Below are 22,952 nucleotides of genomic sequence, written 5' to 3' on the forward strand. Positions count from 1 at the left end.
CATCAGTGCATTCACTACACATCCAATTACATATAAATGCTTGTAAAAAATGATTATGAGCAGGGTGTTGTGATGTATACTGTAATCTCAGTGGTTCAGGACGCTGAGGCAGAAGGATCTCCTTAAAGCTAGCCTCAGCAACTTACGGAGGCCCCAAGCAACTCAGTGAGACACTGTCTCTAAAATAAAATACAAACAAGGGATACATGTGGCTCAGTGGTTAAGTGCTCCTGGGTTCAATACCCAGCACAAAAAAAAAAAAAGAAAGAAAAGAAATGATTATGAATTTAGTCAAAGGTGTTTTTAGTATATTCAAAATTTCAAATTTAAATGGTCTAGACATTTTTCAGTATTTAGAACTTCAAGTGAAAATTAATTTATTTTTTAAGTAAAATTAAATGTCCATCTTTTTATCGTGTGTATTGTCAAAGCTTTCATTTTAACATTGATATTTTATGATTTGAGAATAAAATATTTGTATTGTATTGAAAACACAACTTTGGTTTTGATAACTTCATATTGCTAATTGCTGTGGCCTGACAGACACTATTTTTTAAATATCTCTTGCTAAAAAAAAAAAAAAAAAGCTCTCCCCAACTATATATTTATTTATTTGCTTCCTTTCACCAGCACAGCTTTTTCATACCTTATCATGTAGTTTGGTACTTTCCTCTGTTGGGAGCTGTCCTGGATGAACACGCCTTTAAGTCCTGATGCACTGGGTTCTGAACAATTATTGCCTTCAGTCTGCATGGTAGTGCTAGGTGAAAGTAACTTGGGCATTATCCCAGCTTGGATAACAAGGCGTGGCTCCAGGAATAGGAGTCACTCACTGAGGTTGAGTTACACTCACCTGTTCCTTTGTAATATTACCCCTTTGCCCTTTTGGAGATAGAATATTCCATGGAATAGCTTTCCCTAATAAAACCCAGGTTCGAGGTGCGCTCTCTCTCTCTCTCTCTTGTCCTTCTTGCCACCTTTGTGGGAGCTAGGTCAGAGAAGCTGTCACAGAACCCAAAGAAAAAAGGTATTTCTCTGTCTCTGTGTGATTATTTTGTGCCAGCCCAGTTCACCTGGAGTGACCCTGACTGGTTTAGTCATGTATTGTGACACTCCTCCTCCAATGTCTTCTAGTCTAGCTTGGGTTTCATCTTTTTTCTTTTTTTAAACTCACTTTATGCAACATATTTTAAAAATGTGCTTAAATAGGGATTTTCATGAGAGAATTGTTTTCACATTAACTAATAAAAGTATTCATTTCATTTAAGACTTTCTTTTTACATACATTAGCTTTTTTGCTTTTGTTTTCCCTGGTGATGGTTAAGGGTTCTGACCTTACTTGGAGTCTTGATTCAAGTTCTAGCTCTCTGTAGCAGGAAATATGACTTGCCTTTTTCTGAGACTCTTTTTATATCATTTCATTGGGAATAATAATACCTATCATGAGTGTTTTCTTAAACAGACTTTATTTTTTAGAAGAGTTTTAGGTTTATGCAAAATTGAGCAAAAAGTATGGTATGCCCACCCAGACTCTGCTTGTGCACATAAAGAGTCTCCTCTATTCCCAGCATCACCCACTAGAGTGATGCATTTCTTATAGTTGATGGAACTACACTGACCCATCATTATTATCCAAAGACTATAACGCATATTAGGATTCACTCACGTTAGCATACATTGTGTGGGATTGGATAAAAGTATAACAACATGTATCCACCATTATAACATAATGCAGAGTAATTCCAGTGCCCTAAGGCCTGTCTCCATCCCCCTATTCCTGAAACCACTTAACTTTTTACTGTCTTCATCATTTTGGCATTTTTAGAATGTCACATAGTTGGAATCATATCATATTTGCCTTTTCATATTGGCTACTATCACTGAGTAATATACATTTCAGTTTCTTTCATTTTGTCTCAAAGTTTTATAGATAATTTCTTATTAGTGTTTAAAGATATTCATTGTATGGTTATAGAAGTTTACTTATCTATTCACCTACTGAATGCCATCTTGGTTGCTTCTGGCTAATGTGTATGAACATTCAAATACAAGTAATAGTGTGGACCTAAATTTTCAACCTCTTTAGGTAAATACCAAAGGGAGGAATTGTTGGATTGTATAATAAGAACATATTTAGTGTTGTAAGAAACCATCACACTACCTTCTAGAATGGCTGTACCATTTTACATATCTATTGGCTTGAACAAAAGTTCATGCTGGTCCATATTTTCAATGCATTAGTGTTGCTAGTGTACTGGGTATTGGTTGTTATAGTTTGAACAAACAGCCCAAAGGCTAATGTTTTGAAGGGTTGATCCCCAGCTGGTGGCTTTACTGGTAGGTGGCGGAAACGTTAGGAGGCAGGGTCTGACTGGGGGAAGTAGGTCACTAGGGGCTTATGTTAGAAAGTTTATTTTGTCCCCTTGCCTTTCCTCTATCTTTCTCCTGGCTGTCATGAGAAGAGCAGTTTTGTTCTGACTTGTGCTCCTCGATATGAAGTTCTGCTTCACCATATGCCCATAGCAATGGAGCCAAGCAATTATGAACTGAAACCTCTGAAATCAAGAGCCAAAGTAAATCTTTCCTCCTTTGAGTTGATTTTCTCAGGTATTTTGTCACAACAATGGCAAACTGACACATTGGCCACTACAACAGGAGTGTAGTCATATCTCATTAATGTTTTCATTTGCATTTACAGAATGACATATGATGGGGAACATCTTTTCATATGCTCATATCTTCTTTGAGGAGGTGTCTATTAACATCTTCTGCCTAGATTGTTTGCTTTCTTTTTAATCAGATTGCTTTCTTATTGTTGGTTAAACAGTTTTTCTTGTATACTTTACAGTCATTTATCAGGTTTGTCTTCTAAAAGTATTTTTATTTTTCTGTAGCTTGTCTTCTTATTCCCTTGACATTGTTTGTCAGTGAGCAGAAAATTACTTTTAATGAAGTGCAGCTTATCACTTATTTCTTTGATGGATTGTGCGTTTGATTTTATATCTGGTAAGTCATTACTATACCCAAAGTCATATGGCTTTCCCTCCCTGCTTTTAGAAATTTTATAGTTTTGTGCTCTTTATTTAGGACTATTGTGGCTTTTAAGTTTTCTTAAAATGCAAGGTTTGTGCCTACATTCATCTTTTACATGTGTATGTTCCGTTGTTCAAGCACAATTGTTGAAAAGACAATTTTGCTCCATTATATTATTGTCTTTGCTTGCTAAAGTTTTCAATTCTGTCGATCTTCATCTATTTAGCTATTATTTCACCAATATTAAACTGTCTTGGTTACTGTGGCTTTACATTAAAATTTGAAGCCACATAACTTCAGTACTTCCACTTTGTTCTTCTTTAAAACTGTATTAGCTATTCTGGATATTTTGCCTTTCTATATAAACTCTAGAATCAGTTTGTCATTGTTCATAAAAAAACTTCCTGGGATCTTGATTCAGACTGCATTTGATCTTTCGATCAAGTTGAAAAGAAATGACACATTGACAATATGGAATCTTCCTATCCATGAACATGGAATATCTTTCTATTTATTTCTTGATTTCATTTATCAGAGTTTTTAGCTTGCCTCATATAGATTTTGTACATACTGTGTTAGCTTTGTACCTAATTATTTCATTTTTGGGGAGGGTGCTAATGTAAATGCTTCTGTCTTTTTAAGTTCAAATTCCACTTGTTCTTATCTGGTACATATGAAAATGACTGATGTTATACATTTTATCTTTGCATCCTACAAACATCTTTTAATTAATTATTAGTTCCAAGAATGGTTTTTGTCAGTTCTTTTCAACATTTACTATATATATGATCAGGCAATAGTGTTTTCCTTTTCAATTTATACACCTTCATTTCCTTGTCTTACTATATTAGTTAGTAATTACAGTATACTGTTGAAAAGCAGAGGTCCAAGAGAACACCCTTGCTTTGTTTCTTTCTTTGTGTGTGTGTATGTGTGTGTGTGTGTGTGTGTTTCTTTCTTTCTTTTTTTAATTTGTTCTAATTAGTTATACATGACAATAGAATGCATTTTGACACAATATACATAAATGGAATATAACTTCTCATTCTTCTGGTTGTACATGATGTAGAGTTACACTGATCATGTAATCATATGTACACATAGGGTTATAATGTCTAATTCATTCTATTATCTTTCCTACCCCCACTGTCCTCCCCTCTTTACTCTCCTCTGTTTCATCCAAAGTACCTCTATTCTTCCCAAACTTGCTGCCCTTATTGTGAATTAGCATCCACATATCAGAGAAAATATTTTGGCTTTGTTTCTCTGGGATTGGCTTATTTGTTTAGCATGATATTCTCCAATTCCATCTATTACTGGTAAATGCCATAATTTCATTTTTCTTTAAGGCTGAGTAACATTAAATCGTGCATGTATACCACATTTTCTTTATCCATTCATCTGTTGTAGGGCACCTAGGTTAGTTCCACAGTTTAGCTATTGTGCATTGAGCTGCTATAAATATTGATGTGGCCTCATCAGTATAGTATTATGATTGTTAAGTCCTTTGGGTATAAACTGAGAAGTAGGATAGCTGGGTCAAATGGTGGTTCCATTCAAAGTTTTTAAAGGAATCTCCATACTGCTCTCCAGAGTGGATAAACCAATTTGTAGTCCCACCAGCAATGAATGAGTGTACCCTCTTCCCCCCATCCTCACCAACATTTATAGTTTCTTGTGATCATGAGGCTGCCAGCGCCTCTCTGGGGTCCTGTCTCCTGCCCAGGAGGATATGTGCCACTAGAGAAGATAAGTCTGAAATAATTAGTGAAGAAATAAGATGAAGTCAGAATTTATAATTTAAAGGGAGCTTGAAGTGCCTAATAGGTCCAGCCCACACAGGAACTGAACAATTTTAAAATGGCTCCAGTGGTTTATTTAAGTGCATACATCAAAGGCAGGGATAAGGTTTCAGAGGTAGAGTGTTGCTTTGTGATGTCTTGCAGTCAACGGGTTAATTGGCATCTTGGCAAGTTACATGCATCTCTGACAGGCTGTGTGGCTGCAGCAGGTCACCCCATTTCCAGTGCTGAGTGGGACCTTTCTGGCAGAGCTGAATATTTTTCACATGAGTCTGGGTGATCTTACCCAGTGGGACTGCCATGGGAAGTTCCCAAATACCTGAACAGTACTTGGTGGTATGGCCATTTTGACAATGTTAGTTATGACTATCCTAGAGCATGGAAGATATTTCCATCTTCTAAGGTCTTCCATTTTCCTTAGTTTTCATTGTAGAGGTCTTTCACCTCTTTTGTTAGATTGATTCCCAAATATTTTATTTTATTTTTTGAGACTATTGTGAATGGGACAGTTTTCCTAACTTCTCTTTCAGTGGATTCATCACTGATGTATAGGGAATGAATGGGTGTTAATTTTATTTCCTCCTACTTGTTGAATTCATTTATGAGTTCTAGAAGTTTTTTGGTGGAATTTTTTTTAATCTTCTAAATATATAATCATGTTGTCAGCAAATAGTGATAGTTTGAGCTCTTCTTTACCTATTTGTATCGCTTTAATTTCTTTCATCTAATTGCTCTGGTTAGAGTTTCAAGGACAATGTTGAATAAAAGTGGTGAAAGAGGGCATCCTTGTCTTGTTCCAATTTTTACAGGGAATGCTTTCAATATTTCTCCATTTAGGATGATGTTGGCTTTGGGTTTAGCATATATAGCTTTCATAATGTTGAGGTACATTCCTACTATTTCTAGTTTTTCTAGTGTTTTGAACTTGAGGGATGCTGTATGTTGTGAAATGATTTTTTAAGATGATCTATTAAGATGATCATATGATTACTATATTTAAGTCTATTGATATGACAAATTACTTTTATTGATTTCTGTATGTTGAACCAACCTTGCATCTTGGAATGAACCCCATTTGATTGTGGTGCACTACATTTTAAATATGTTTTTATATGAAATTTTCCACAATTTTATTGAGAATTTTTGCATCTATGTTCAACAGGGATATTGGTCTTAAGTTTTCTTTCCTTGATGTGCCTTTGGTTTTGGTATCAGGGTGATACTAGCTTCATGGAATGAGTTTAGAAGGGTTCCCTCCTTTTCTAAATTGAGGAATATTGGTGTTCATCTTTTAAGTTCTGGTAGACCTCGGCTGAGAATCCATCCAATCCTGGGCTTTTCTTTGTTGGTAGGCTTTTGATAACATCTTCAATTTCATTGCTTGAAACTGATCTTTTAAAAAATTTCCATGTTCTCCTGATTCAATTTGGGTAGGTCATATGCCTTTAGAAATGTGGTGATGTCTTCAAGATTTCCTATTTTATTGAAGTATAAATTTTCAAAATAGTTTCTGATTATCATCTGTATTTCAGTAGTGTCTGTCATGGTATTTCCTTTTTCATCATGAATTTTAGTAATTTGAGTTTTTTCTTTTTCTTCGTTAGCCTGGCTAAGGGTTTATCAACCACATTTATTTTTTTTCAAAGAACCAACTTTTTGTCTTGTCAGTTTTTTTTAATGGTTTCTTTTGTTTCAATTTCATCTGATTTTAATTATGTTCTGTCTTCTGCTTTCAGGGTTAATTTGTTCTTTTTCTAGGGCTTTGTGATGTAATATTAGGTCATTTATTCACTGACTGTATTTTTTTTAATGAATGAGCTCAATACAATTAAATTTCTTTTTATCACTGTCTTCAGTATCCAGAGATTTTGATATGTTGTACCACTATTCTCATTTACCTCTAAGTATTTTTTTTTAAATTTCATCCTTGCTTTCTTCTGCTCTCTATTCATCATTGAATAGAATATTATTTAGTCTCCAGGTGTTTGAGTAGCTTCTATTTTTTTATTTATCATTGATTTCTAATTTTATTCCATTTTGATCTGATAGAACGCAAGGTATTATCTCTATTTTTTTTTTTTTTTTTTGTATTTGCTAGGTGCTGATTTGTGACATAGATACGGTCTATTTTAGAGAAGGATTCATGTGCTGCTAAGAAGAAAGTGTATTCACTCATTGATGGATAAAATATTCTATATATGTATGTTAAGTCTAAATTAGTGATTGTATTATTTAGTTCTATAGTTTTTTTTTGTTTAGTTTTGTTTGGAGGAACAAGGAATGTTAAAATCACCCAATATTATTGTGTTGTGGGCTCTTTGATTCTTGAAATTGAGAAGGGTTCCTTTGATGTAACACAGATATTCCATTGTTGGGGCATATATATTTCTGATTGTTATGTCTTGTTGATGTATACGTCCCTTAAGCAGTATGACATTACCTTCTTTGTCTCTTCTGATTAACTCTGGCTTGAAGTCCACTTTATCTGCTTGTTTACACGGTCCATGTTAGTGATGTATTTCTTCTCATCCTTTCACCTTCAGTCTGTGGATGTTTTTTGCCTATTAGTGAGTCTCTTGGAGATAGGATATTGTTGGATCATGTTTTTAAATGCATTCTACCAGTTTATGTCTTTTGATTAATGAGTTTAGATCATTACTGTTCAAGGTTATTGGGACAGGATTTGTATTCCTGGTCATTTTGATTTATTTCTAGTTTTTAATTTGAATTAGTTTCTCCTCTGATTGACTATTCCTTTAGTGTAGTTCCTTCCTTTCCTAGCTTTTGCTTTTTTTTTTTTTTTCCCCATTTCATCTTCATGGAATATTTTGTTGAGAATATTCTGTAGTGCCGGCTTTCTAGTTGCAAATTATTTTAACTTTTGTTTATCATGGAAGGTTTTTATTTCATCTTCAAATCTGAAGCTTAATTTTTCTGTGTATAGGATTCTTGGTTGGCATCCATTTTCTTTCAGAGCTTGGTATAGGTTATTCCAGGACCTTGTTTCTGATCTTTTAGAAAAAGCTCTGAATTCTCACATTAAGTATGATACTGTGTGTAGGAGTTTTGTAGATACTCTCTGTCAAGGTGAGAAAGTTCCCAAGTATTCAGTTTACTGTGAGTTTTTATCACAAATAGTTGTTTGGTTTAGTCAAATTTTTCATGTCTATTGATATGATCATGTGATTTTTCTTTTTTATTCTATTGATTACACTAATTGATTTTTTAGTGTTGAACTGGGCTTGTATACCTGAGATAGATTCCATTTGAAATCTATAGCTTATTTTAACATGTCTCTAGCATGTGGTTTGTTTTTAGTTATTTCAATACTGACAATTAAACCCAGGAAGATTTTACCACTGAGCTACAACCCCAGAGGTTTTTTTTTTTTTTTTTTTTTTTTTTGAGATAGGTTGGCTGTAACTTGCAATTCTTCTGCCTCTGGCTCCTGATTCACTGGGATTATAAGAATATGCCACTGGGGCCACTGGGCTTTATTGTTGGTGCATCTTTTGGTAATAAATTCCTTCCATTTTTGTCTAAGAAGGTATTTCTCCTTCACTTTTGAATAACTGTTTCACAGGCTAAAGAATTCTATGTTGCTGTATTTTTTCTTTCAACATTTTAAACATTTCACTCTACATTCTTATTGCTTGCATGACTTCTGGGGAGAATTTGGAAGCAATTCTTATCTTTGTTCATATATAGTCTAGGTGTTTTTCTACTCTCGCTTCTTTAAATATTTTTTTTTCTTTAATTTTCTGTAGTTTGAAAATATCTGCCTAGATGTTGATGTTTTGATATTTTTCCTGCTTTAGTGTTCTCCTGACATTTCCAAATTTTACAGGAGAGGAAACTGACTAGTACTACTCCAACTACTTTAATTACAAAGCAACTGGGTACTACAAGGATAATTGGTACAATAAATAATAATATACTTAAACTTCGATATAACTTAACCTTATTTTTTGTGTAACTTTTCTCTTGCAAAAGAACAATATCATTCCTTTAACCACCTATATTATTCTTTGCTTCAATTTGAAATTAATTCAAAATATAGTGATCCAAGTTCAATTGAATATTCTGGTCATTGATTCATTTGAATTACAATGAGTTTACTTTATTCTCAGAATATTTATTAGTACCAGTCAATGAGCTTACCTTTTGCCTTTAACAGTGTTATCAATTATTAGCTTGGAACTGCAGTGATGTTACAACTTCCAAAATTCTTCCACTTAACTTTTTAAATTTAAGATTTAAAATTTAAATTAGTTATGCTGGGTGTGGGTATAGCAGTACATACCTATAATACCAGCAACTTGTGAGGGTAAGATAGGAGGATTCCAAGTTTGAAGCTAGTTTCAGCAACTCAGTGAAGCCCTAAGCAACTTAGTGAGACCCCATCTCAAAATAAAGAATAAAGAGGGCTGGAGATATAGTTCAGTACAGTACCCATGGATTGAATTCACAGTATCAAAGAACAAAACAAAACTTAGTTATAAAATTTCTCATTAAGTGCATTAAAATTAACACTATTCTCTCTTTTGTACTTCTAATTTTCATTTATACTGTTGTCTTATTTTTTAATTCTATTTTGATTTGTTAACAGGCATATGTTTTACTCAATAATCCTAAAGAGCAAAACTTTCTGGAGGTAATCATAAACTAGTGACAGGAATATGAACTGTAATCAAGATAACAAGAGATTTGGTTTCATTATAATTTAGTCTTTCTTTTACAAATTGGAGAAAAATAGAAGGCAAATTATTTTGTATTATTTCTATTCATTACCCCATAGAAGATTTTTCTCTTGTTAAATTAATAGGTAATCATATACTGACCTTGGACTCATCTAATCCAAGCTTCTTTAGAGACTTTCTGACATAATCCAGAAAAGAAGAACATTTGGAATAGATTTTACCAACATGCTGCTCACTGCAAAACAAAACTGAATACTTTTTTAGTTTTTCCAATTTAAATTAAAAATAGTTTTAAATTCAGACATGACATGTTTAAAAATATCTTCTGTGTATATAGCACAAGATCCAGATGTGACCAAAATATATTAATACTTTGGTGAACCTTTTATGATCTGCTTCAGAATTCTTACAACATATAGCAGTGGAAGATAATATTAGGAAGATAATGCTATGAGAAAGAAGTTTCAAACTTACAGTATTAAAAATTTAGCCATATATATATATATATATATATATATATATATATAACTATATACTTATATATAGTTGTAGATGGACACAGCACCTTTATATTTATGTATGTGTGTATGTATGTATGTATATATGTATATATATATGGTGCTGGGGATGAAAACCAGTGCGTCATGCATACTAGGCAAGTGCTCTACCACTGAGTCACAACCCCTGCTCCTTAGCCTCATTTTTAAAGGGAACTAACAGGCCTTTCAAAAGTTTCCGTTGTGCTACAAAATACATTTCGGTTTTACTGGCTTAATATTATTGTGCACATTTTATTGCAACACCTGCTAATAGTGGCAATAATTCAACAGTTCCATGAAGAGAACTTCTTCAATGCCAGTCAGCGATCAAGCACCATATGCTGATTTGGATATGACTAGATGTAATTTTTACTTTGCAGATTTTATAGTTATAGTTTTAACAAAGTATCATGAAATGGTTTTCAATTTAAATAATATAATGTTACACTATTGCATCTTACAATTTTTTTGTAATTCTGGCATAATGTAAAAAATCAGGGAGATAAAAATCCACCACCTTGCCGATATCAAAAACAATGAATAAAGCTTCATTTACTCTTGACAGGATAAATATAAACCCTATGGTTAATGAGAAAATACATTCTACAGATTCTTCCCTTAAAATATATCTTAAGCAGGACACAATGGTGCATGCCTCTAATCCCAGGACTTGGGAGGCAGAGGCAGGAGGATGCCAAGTTTGAGACCAGCCTCAGCAACTTAGTGAGGCCAAAAGATGTGGCTCAGTGGTTAAGCTCCCCTGGGGTTCAATTTCCAATAACCTTCCTGCTCCCCCAGCCAAAAAGAGATAGGTATCTCAAATATATTCCTTCAGTTCCATTTCAAGATGACTGCCTCAATTTGAATCACTATGTCTTGATTATTACAATTAATTCTAGTTAGGACCTCTGACTGAAGTCTTCTTCCTTCATTTCTGCCTATAATATTATTTTCTCAGAAGAAAACATTTTTAGAAGAACATTTTTATTTTGCCACTTCACTGCTCCAAAAACTCTCAATAATTGTTTCTTGTTACAAATTTGAAAATCTTTAATTAAGCCATCTTGGTCCAATATATGACCACATTTTCCCATTCTCTCATATCCCATTACATTTGAGAATTTAGTTTTATCTCCTTAGATGAGTCTACTCATTGATTCCAAATGCCTTCCACATTTCTGTCTTGATGTGTTTGATGATGCAGTCACCTCTTAATGGATTATGAGGTTCCTTACTCTTCAGCTTAGTTGTACTATAGTCATTACTTAATGACAAAGGTCAAGTTTACATGTTTTTTTGGTAAAGTAACTAATAATCATCTTTTCTTGTTTTGAATTTCTATAATGCTTATTATTGTTCTGTTCATTTCTTATTTTATCATTGCCTTGAATAAAGTAATTTGAATAGGTTTATGTTCACAGAATGCAGAAACTGTATATTTGTGTCAATCTCAGATTCCACATAGAACTATATATTTTATGTATAATACGTATCATATAAATAGATATGTACCTCTTATGTGTCACAGAATACTGAATTGATTATATAGCCAGAAAAAGATTTCATTCAATATTAACTTCTTTTTTTTATATTTATCTTTTAGTTGTAGTTGGACACAATACCTTTATTCTATTTATTTTTATGTAGTGCTGAGGATAGAATTCAGGGCCTGACACATGCTAGGCGAGCACTCTACTGCTGAGCCACAATCCCAGGCCCCTAATATTAACTTCTTGCCAGCTGCAAAACACAACTAAATCAGTCAGGGTCACTCCAAGTGAATTGGGATGGCACTGAATAATCACACAGACACAGAAAGTACCTTTTTCTTGGGGTCCAGTGAAGAGCTCCTTGGCCCCAGCTCCCACAAGGGAAGCAAGAGAGGCAGACAAGAGAGAGCAAGAGCACACCTTAAGCCCTATTTATTCGGGGGAAGACACTAGAGAAAGTTCTACCTAAATTGGCAAGGGTTGGGTTTCAGGGGCTGTAGCCCAGTCCCATTGGGTGACGCCCACTTCCAGAGCTTTACTCCTCTGCTGTTGGAGGTGAGGTCCATCTGCTTTTGTGAGCAGTGGAAGCCAGTTCCACACCTCCATGGCTCAAGGCTAAGGGTACGTGCTCCTCTCTTATGTGCAGCTCCTGACACTTGCTCTCATATTAAAAAGGTCTTTATGCTGTCATTTCTTTTTTAATCTAAAAGGACAACTAATTAAGTCATTCCCATGAGCCAGAGATTCCAGTTCTTATATTATTCACTGCTGCCTTATAGAGTACTTCAAGAAAGTGCAGCACAGTGGAGAATAATGTGGCTTGGTTTCAGTCACAGTAGTTTTATCATCTCTTAGTTTTCTCAGTATCAAAATGAGATATCAATAGTACTCACTTTGTAGAGTCACTGTAAACTAGATAACACATGTAAGATGCTCAGAAAAGAGACATGATGTTAACTGTTACCATCCTGTTGTCGTTTTTATCATTACCAAAATTAATAATCTGGATTTTTTTATATTAACATAAAAAAACCCAAGCAAACAAACAAACAAACAAAATAAGATGTATATTATGTGTATAGATGGTAGTGATCTATGCCTTGGGTTTTGTATTTCAGGGTAGTTGAAGATAAAAGCACTTTGTATTTTAGTTTGCCCTTCACTTACTTTTCCTTTCCAGAAAATACTATCTTTTACTATTAAGAAAAAACTCACAGCATGACTATTCTAAGATTACTTTTCACAATACTTTTCCTCTTGTAATTCTTCAAGAGCTGCCCATGAATCTTAGGGTATAAATCCTTAACAGAGTATATAAGCTTTATTATATATTTGGGTTTGACCCCTCCAACATGATTTTATGATACCACCTCCTCAGCAACACTAACATTCTGTTTCTTGAACACACTATGCTTTTAGCTATAAACACTATTCCTGAAACACTCCACTCTCAATACTTTTGCCTCTGGAACTCCACATTCCATTGAGATCCTATCTCAAATGTTGATTCCTTAGGGCAGACTTCTCTGGCACTCCATATAAAGCCCCTGATATAGAACACATTTACTTCATATCTTTCTTGTTTGTTTTTCTCATTATCTATCCCCTGACATTTTAAACCAGTGGACTTTCCAAATGGTGTGAATATTTTCCAATGGGAAAAAGAATATTACAGTTTTTATTTCTATTTTATTCATTTTTAATTTCCATTTTTGAGTTTATTGTAAAATCTATACCCTAGTACATAGCTGCACTGCATATATCACTTAAAAGTAATTAAATATTAATTTGTATGTACATGATTAAAAAGGTTGACAAAGGTATAACATTCAAAAATATGTTTGAGATCACTACTTTAATCACTAGAGAGCAGAGTTTCTACCTGTTTTGCTCATGATTATATCCCCAGTGCTTAGCACAGTGCTGCTCTCATAGAAGGATCTCAATAAATGGAATAAAAAATTAAATAAAAAGATCTTTCAGTTTATAGAGAGAAGCATATCTTGTTACACAGTATAGGGAAATATAGTAATATAGTAAATGTGTATTGTAATCAAATACACAAAGGTAGGCTTAAATACACAGATAAATGTAATCTAAAATATACAGAAAGAACTATTGTACAAATATGTAAAGAAAAGTGCAAAGTAAAAAATACCCATAGCAGCAGCTAATATTTATGACATGTTTACTATGTGCTAAGGTTTCTTAAATCCTTTGTTGCATTTATACATTTAGTTTATACAACAATTCTGTTTGGTCAGGTCTCATTATTAGTCCTATTCTACAGTACAGAGAGGTTACGCAAAATGCCCAATGTTTGTCTTCAGAATCTGGGATATTAACTACTAGTCAATATTATCTCTAGCATAGTATGGATAGGACTTACATTCAATATTGTGAACTGATGATGAAGAATGACCACCTCTGTATTTTAGGTCAACAGACACAGGCCTACTTCATGACAACCCACCAGAGTAAATATATATATTCTTACAGAAAAGCTGTGCAGGCTTGCCTGCTGTACTTAAGAAAGAGTTTTAGTACTTTAGTGCAACAAAGATATAATAGTAATCCAAACAATGCTAAATAATTCTAATAATTAAAAAATGACATGAGAAGAAAAGAGAATGAACATATGGTTGGAGGAGACACTCTTTCTAAGTCATTGCCAGATTTACTACCCAAACTGTTCAGGATTTATGGCTTGTTAGAAATACTTGAATTCTTTCTAAATGGCACTCATGCTAATTAGGTTGTTCATTCATTTAATTTTAAAACATTTATTGAAATGTTGTATATGCATGGTAATAGTGGTTAGCACAGGTTTTAAACTCAACACTGAAATGGGTTTGTAGCCTCACTCTAACACTTATTAAACACTTAAGTCTTTCTTTGCTTCTCTCTTGATCATTGGAATAGTGTTGTTAAATCCATCTCATGAGGCTGATGACAAAATAAAATATTCTATGTAGTATGCTTGACTCAGTGTCTTACAAACACCTAATGAATGACAGTTATTTTTCTGTTATTATGCCAGGCTCTAAGAATTGAATCATTCATTTTATAAAAATCAAGGACAGGTGAACAAATATTATTATATGATAGGATAAATACATGGTGATAGAGCTATTCAAAGACTACAGAGGATAGCACAAAGCAGACAGTGACATCATTCTCTGAAAATGACTTGGGAAGTCTTCTTAGAGGAGTTAAACTTCAAAAAGTCTCTTTTTCTAACAGTATTGTGAGTAGCAATATTAACATAATAAATGAACATACCAAAATGAGAATAAAGTATAAAACTAATTAGGTTAAAATAATTTGTTTTAATCTTGTGTTTGTTAAGCACTATAAGGAGGTGCTTTAACAGATTACAATTTTATATAAAACAAGAGTGTACTATGTAAAAATTAAATCCTTTTTCTAAAATCTATAGAATTAGCTTGTGTAAGACTATTTGAAAATAGAGTCCTGGTTAAAAAAAAAAGTCTGAAAAAATTGATCTTATTACATTTATAGGGATGGGAAAAGAGAGAAGTATCCTTTAAAATCCCAATTAATGAGACATTATACTTTTCTTGCAACTACAAATGAGCAGATCACATTTTATATCATAAATTCTCTTTGCAATTGTTATTTTTAATGAGATTGAGTTATAAGACATCTAGACTTTAGAGAATTGTGCCATGTCCTGCAAAATTAACCTTTAACTTCAAAAGGTTCTAAAAACATGATTCATTGTACTGAATAAGGTGTATGGTTTAATGACTATATATTGTTATTTTATTAGTTAATAAAAGAAAAGGAGGCAGGCCCAAGAACCTCATAACTCAACATGAATAAAGAGATTATTCACAAATGGAATACAGGGCATGTTATCTTTTATTTTTCTTTCTTTCTTTCTTTCTTTTTTTTGTGAGAACTTGACATAAAACACTGTTTTCTTTTTTGAGTTTTGGAAGAATATTAGTTAGGATATCAAGTTCTTCTTAGGTGTTTTATGAATACAAGTCTAGATATTAAGTGCCAATCCCATTTTTTCATTATGTAACACTATAGAATCTGCCTTTTGATATCACAGACTCACTACTGTCTCAATATATGTTAAAGTGCTTGAACACAGAAATCCTTCTGTACATTAGTCATTATAAGTGTAGTTAGATTCTCTTCTGTCAGAAAACACATTAAATCAGGGATCTGAATGTCATCTCTGTCACTTCTTCTAAGTTTTCAATTTCTTGCTGCTGACTAGATCTTTACTTTCATTAGATGAAAATGATCAAATTTTTCTGAAACTCCAAATAAAACCTTCCTCTGATCGTATATCCTAAAATTACTTACTACTATATTATGATTAACATGTGAGCAAAGGATAGAGAAGAGTTAAATTCTATGAGAATTCAATCATATTCATTTGGCATCTTTGTAAAAGCATTATAAAATATTTTACATATATATTTTATATGACATATAGGCAAAAATACTTAATTAAGCAGGTTACATATTTACTTTACTGTGCTGGGCTATATAATGTCCAAGTTCACATTGCTCTTGAAAATTCCTCACATTTCATACAAAAATTTTCAAGGGCAAATTTTGATATGTATGATTTCTCTTTGCACTAATAGTCCTTTACATTATGGATTTTCTGTATGAATTCTCTTATTCATTATACCACAAGTCCCATGGTTTTTGGTTCAGAGAGCCTGGGCACCAAACTGAACCATGGGTAATTGCTGCTGGGACAAAGCTACTGAATTAATTACCAACATTAGGGCTGGGGTTGTAGCTCAGTGGAAGAGTGCTTGCCTAGCATGTGTGTGGCACTGGGCTTGATTCTGAGTACCACATATAAATAAAATAATTCCCAACATTGTTGCTACCATCCTGAGAAAGAGTAATGGTACTATTCTTCTGATTTTCTAGTTATGTCCCTAGTAATGTGAAACTGTCATTCTACTATGACTGTGTTCTTTGATAGCAGGATCCATAGATAATTTGATAGGTTATTTGCAAGGACTAAGACAGTGCCTAAGAGCACAGGAGGTAGTGCTTTAGGCAAAGCAGACTGTTCAGTGAATATGGCAAGGACAACAGAGTAAGAGAAAGATCCAGACCACAATTCAAAGCTTGGTCTTTTTGGCACTAAAGAAGTCTTTCTCAGGTAGGCCTCAGGAATGCTCAACTTTATTTATTTATTTTTAAAATATTTTTCTTTAGTTGTAGATGAAAACAATGAATTTATTTTATTTATTTAGTTTTATGTATTGCTGAGGGCTGAACTCAGGACCTTACACATGCTAGGCAAGTACTCTACCACCAGCCCTCAACTTTATTTAGCTTTATTTTTTATTTGGCACCAGGAATTGAACCCACGGCACTTAACCACTGAGCCATATCCCCAGCTATCTATCTATCTATCTATCTATTTATTTATTTTGAGATTAGGGTTTTGCTAAGTTGCTTAGAGGCTAAGTTGCTGAGGCTGGCTTCAAACCTGTGATCCTCCTGCCTCAGATTTCCAAGCTGCTGTAATACAGGAATATGCCACCATTCCCGGCTAGGAATGCTCTAATTTTCATCAAGCATAGTCCTTCTGATATAGTGTTATCTTAAGAAAATAACAAAACCCCAAACAAAACACAACAGAAAAACCCTTAAGAAGATCTAAATTTCAAGCTCTATAAACAAATCACTCTTTGGAGTCCCAAATTTCTCACTGACAGAACAGAAATGAAATAAAAGTAACATCTATAGAGAAATAAAAAGATGTAAAGAAGATAACGGAGTATATTAGTAAATTGCAAAATGCTACAGATAGGTTAAATAATCTTTCTTTTGTAATATCAAAGTGTTGGTAAGTTTTGTTTACTTTTTGTACAAATATGCAGTGGCCACTTACATAATTCACAGCTTAAGCATAGTGATTTAAAGTAGGGATCTTCATATGAGTACATGATAGAGGTCTGGAAAGCATTTTTAAGGGGTCTAGTGTTGGCTATGGTTTTAAAGAAATCAACGTTCAGGGGCTGGAGTTGTGGCTCAGTGGTAGAGCGCTTGCCTTGCATATGTGAGGCACTGGGCTCAATCCTCTACACCACATAAAAACAAATAAATAAATTAAAGGTATTGTGTTCATCTACAATTAAAAAAAAGAAAGAAAGAAAGAAACCAATTTCCAGGGTCTCTACTTTCTTAAACCCATTTTCCTAAAATGGATTCATCTGGGAAGGTGCCTGTGGTCTAAATTTTATTCTCCACGTCTCGTTATAGATAGCTCTTCTCCTGCTGTAGCTTGAGATGAAAGTACAGCTCTCCCTCATATTTCTATGCTGCTTTATGGTAAGTTTTACAATCTTCTGAAGCATCAAAGAAACAAAAGAATTCCTTTACTAGAGGTATTATGAAAGCCACTCCCAACAATTTCATCAAGAGATACATTTTAATAAAGTTTTAGTCTTCATGTTTAATAAATTGAAATAAGACCCTACAATTTATTTATGTAATAATAGCTTGATCCATGCAGAAGAAAACTTTAAAACAATTTAGAGCCTTATGGACACAGGAAATTCTGTCATTAAATGTGAGGATTATACAAGGAAAGCAAAGACCAGACACCAAAGAGAACAAGTGTGGTACTGTGTTCCCAGGATTTAAAGTATGCCTGATTTTAATATAGTTAACAGAAAATGCTAACATTAAAAAAGTTCTTATTTTTGGCTGGGAGTATAGTTCAGTTGGTAGAGTGCTTGCATTGCATGCACAAGGCCCTGGGTTCAATACCCAGCACCACGGTTCACACACAAAGTTCTTATTTCATATGACTCCTCCAGAGTGTTTGACTGCTCACCAAAGAATCATAAGAACTGTATTTTATCATTTCTTTTGGATTTGATAGGCAAATAATGATTTCAATTCCAAAGGAGATCCTTAGAAGAGTCAGAATAATTATTTTTCAGTGTATTCCACAAAACAGTATTACCAAATATTAATTATGTATGTGTATAGTTTGGTAGAAGAAAGGTTGTATTAACAAATAAATATTGGTTACAACAAAGATAAACTAATTTATTTAAAAAAAATAACCACTCATTATGCTTCAAATATTGTTCGAAGCACTTTATGGAATTAACTTATCTTCAAAACACCCCTTTAAAGTACTATTGTAACCCCAAATTAAAGATGGGAGAACAGAGGAAAAATGTTAAACAGTGTGCCCCAAACAATACTGTTATTATGCAGTGGGGACTAGGATTGGAAACCAAACAGTAGAACTCCTGTGCTTATGTTCCTTAATGTGACACTCTGCTGTCTCTCACCAAATTACTGAGTCTTTAAAATATGAATGTGAGAATCTTAAATAGAAGGGATATTTTTTAGTGAGGAAATATTTTTCTCTCAAAGTATTTTTACAAAATCATTGCTCTTTTAGGAAAAAATCTGGAGAACACAGTTATGGAATAATCAAAATCTGATTTATCATTTTACAAAATCTTTTTTAACATACTCTAGAGCCAGGTTAGTTGGTTCTATCCCCTGTAGTGAACCAAATAAAACTTGCAAATAAATAAAACAACAAAAATAATTTGAATTGGGAGACAAATCAACAACACACACAGGAAAAAATATCTTAGTAATAAAAGCTCTTGAAAAGCTAGGGATAGAGGAAAGGAAGCAGATATGAAATGTCAGGAGGGAGAGATGGTGATTGGTGGATATCCCAAAGGTGAGTAAGAACCTGAAGGAAGGGAGTGACACAGCCAAGTGCATGTCTAGGGAGGAGCATGTCAGGCAGAGGTACATCATATGTAAAGACCTAGAAGTGGATGTTTCTGGCATTTCCAAGAAAACTAATGTGTTTGATGCAAACATAAACAAAGGGAAGAACAGAAATTAGGTCAGAGTGAAAGTGAGGTGTTAGATTAGAAGCTACTGGAAGACTGTGAGAATTAGATGGCTCATTTAAACATATTAATAGAGAGAAAAGACTCTACGGGCAAAGGTAGAAGCAGGACGATCAATTAGGAGTTTATTACAAGAATCTAGTTAGGACACGATGGTGACTGGACCAGGTTAGCAGCCCTGTGGATGGTAAAAACTGGAAAAACTGTAGATACACTGAAGGGAGTGCTTATAAATACGATGAAAGACTGGATATAAGCAATGACAGAAAGTTAAGGATACACTCAACACTTCTGGATTTGGCAACTGGAATAATATCACTGTCATTAATTGGATTATAGATCTGGCATTTATTAATATACTTATGGTAGTTAGAGTGATGAGATGGGGTAAAATCAGGTAGTGGGTATGGACCAAAAAATGTATTCTAAAAATAGAGGCTTGAAAAAGGAAGAGAAATCAAGGGGGGAAAAGTAGAAAAATAATTGAAGAAAAGCAAGAGAAAAGAGAAAAGGTGAGTACCTCGTGAGGTATTTCCCTAGAAAATGAGAGAAAACATGCTTCAATACAGAGAAGTAAATCAGCTGCAATAGTGATGACAGACAAAGTAAGATGAGGCTTGAGAACTGACCATGGGATTTAACATTAGTTAATCAACATTAGTCATTAGTACCCTGAGAGGGGTGGTCTACTGGAGTGATGGAAGTAAAAATTGAATGGAATGTGTTCAAGAGCAATTCATAAAGAAATTGGCAGTAGTTTCAAGTTTTGTTGTAAAGGAAAGATTTAAGAAGAAAATAAAGTCCAAAAAGAACTTTTCATTTAGTTAGACTGAAAAATTTCTACTAAGCAGCTCAGAAGGTGGTACAGGAGTAGATACACCAATAATTTTATAAAGAGCTTAAGTATTATAGGAAGAGAGAAGAGGTCAAGAAGGGAAAAAAATGGTATTATACATGACTTTTAAGCTGGTTTTAAGAAACATTCAGGATTTCACCTGCCAGAGGTTTTGGGGAAAAGAATGATAGAAACAGGGAGAAGAATATTCCCAGTAGACTCTACGGAAGCATACAAGGTATAAAATGAGGCACACGAACAATGACAAATAACGTGGTACTCAAGGACTGTGTGCATGGGCACCTGCTCAGAGTGCAGAGAATGAAGAGTAATTATCAAACATTTTCTACATGTTAGAGAACTGACATGACTGTTTCCAAAAAATAAATGATGTGAAGTTAAGACAAGATTAGAAGGGGGCCCTCTGTCAGAAAAAAAAGCATGGCCAGAATGCTAGAGAGGAATTTGAATTATTTCTTTTAATAAAAGTGAATACACTAGATATAATTAAAATTCTACTCAAGTGAATCCAATACCACCCACATGTTTTCCAAAAATACAATTTTAGGAGCATGGTTACTCCTGGCATTGTCTAAACAGCATTACTGAAGGGACTTTTGAGGAAATGGTGAAATGAAATCATACAAAATAAATGGAAACACGCACATGCAGGAGAGGATTACCAAAACTCAGTTTCTCTATCATCACAAAATATCTGTGAAATTATTTTGTGCCTTATATGTGCTGGAACATATTAAAAGACTCAAAAGACCATTAAGTGAGCTCCATAAACTCTTTAAATCAGTTTTCAATTTAAAAAATATAGTTTATAATTTCAACTTGACCACACATTATGAATTAAGTAATTAGCTTTAATTTTGTGAGATAGTTTTCAAGATCTGGGCTTTCATTTTCCTATTTGATTATACTAAAATTAAAATTCACCGACATAACTCATAACTACAGGCAGTAAAACATTCCATGTTCCCTAAACATATGTATACAGTTCTCATTATCAAAGAGAATAAAATAAACAAACAGTTGGAGATGTAGCTCAGTGGTAGAGCTCTCATTTAGCATGTGCAAGGGCCCAACATTTAACACTCAATACAGTAAAAAGTAAAACAGAGTAAAATGAATACTGTGTATATATTGTATTTTTCCTGCCTTCTTGCTAAGTGTTTTAAGAAAAAAAAATTTTTGGAACCGGGCGGAGGGCATACTGGGGATTGTACTTAGATGCACTTTACCACTAAGCCACATCCCCAGACCTATTTTGTATTTTGTTTAGAGACAGGGTCTCAATGAATTTTTCAGCACCTTGTTTTTCCTAAAGCTGGCTTTGAACTTGTGATCCTCCTGCCTCAGCCTCCTGAGCCGCTGGGATTACAGGTGTGTGCCACCCATGCCTGGCGTTTTAAGATATTTTTATCACATGAAATTCCTTTTTGATATTTTATTCCAGAGAAAGTTTCCAGCTAAGGCCTAATTATGAAATTAGGAATTTTCTATAAATTATAGATTTTAAACATAAATGTGCAAATCAAAGTTATAACTAATATAGTAAAAGTGTTACAAGTCCATGAAAAACATTTACTTCTAATCTTAAGTAATGTGAACAATTATACTTATAGAAAAACTTTCAAAATAATGTTTCAGGTATTTGAAAACTGTGTTAATTAAGGACAATTTATTTTACTAACCACGAAAAAAAAAAAAAACTAAACACTATGTGAAAGAAGAAAGAAAATAATCTTATTTTCTGTGTTCAATACCCTTGTTGGCTTGAGATTCAAATCAAATTAACCTTGTGCTATTGTCTGGATGATTTACCCCTTTTGAGTTCAGGTACTGAAAGCTTGGCTTCCTGTATATGGCCTAGTGGACATAGTTGTTTGGGACACTGGGGATGCTGTCTTGGTAAGGGTTTAAGGTAGTTCTCCGGGGATCTTGTGTTGGTTCAAGAGAGTGAGTTGTGATTTAAAAACAACAACAACAAAAACCCCTCCCTGAACTTCTTCCTGTTTTATCACTTGATCTGTCCCCTCTGCAAATCCACTGAGATGCCATTTACAATCCTTACTAGAGGGGAACCCATGTTGACACATGCCCTTGGACCTCCCAAACTGTCAGCTAAATAAACCTCTTTTCTTCCTAAGTACTGAGATTCAGTACTTTTTTTTTTGTTACAGTAACAAAACTAATATAGTTTGATCTATAATACTACTATAAAGAACCATGCAACTCAGCTCATATTAGAAATATCGCAAAGAGAATTTACAATTAAAAATAAGCATGAGGGTGCCTCTGCCACCATGGCCTGGAGGTCTTTTCTCTCAGCAGGGGTACTGCCTACACCACTATCCCAGAGGCCACTGCCACAAACACAGGGGCTGCAGCATAGAAGCCATCTTGAGGTCTTCTTTCGGGGGGCTGCTGCACCCAGATTTAGAAACAAGAATCATCTGATCATCTCTCAATAGATTCAGAGAAAGCATCAGACAAACTACAGCATCCTTTTATGTTCAAAACACTAGAAAAACTAGGGAGAGTAGAAACATACCTCAACATCGTAAAAGCTATATATGCTAAACCCAAGGCCAGCATCATTCTAAATGAAGAAAATTGAAAGCATTCCCTCTAAAA

The 22,952-nt window shown here is 33.9% G+C and overlaps 1 protein-coding gene across 4 annotated transcripts in view; it reads right to left on the reverse strand.

Moving 5' to 3' along the window:
• Mettl25 (methyltransferase like 25) overlaps positions 1–22,952 on the reverse strand; it is a 192,182-nt gene that overhangs the window by 95,208 nt on the left and 74,022 nt on the right. For 3 of the 4 annotated variants that reach the window (XM_058571807.1, XM_046421330.2, XM_046421329.2), the window contains one exon: positions 9,677–9,770. The exons of the other annotated variant lie outside the window; for it this stretch is intronic. In XM_058571807.1, the coding sequence (XP_058427790.1) occupies positions 9,677–9,770 (94 nt within the window). The remainder of the gene's footprint in view (positions 1–9,676; positions 9,771–22,952) is intronic. 4 annotated transcript variants of the gene reach the window in all.

This window comes from Marmota monax, unplaced genomic scaffold (genome assembly GCF_021218885.2).
Source record: "Marmota monax isolate L192 unplaced genomic scaffold, Marmota_monax_Labrador192_F-V1.1 WCK01_AAM20220418_F8-fsc00489, whole genome shotgun sequence".
Taxonomy (NCBI): domain Eukaryota; kingdom Metazoa; phylum Chordata; class Mammalia; order Rodentia; family Sciuridae; genus Marmota; species Marmota monax.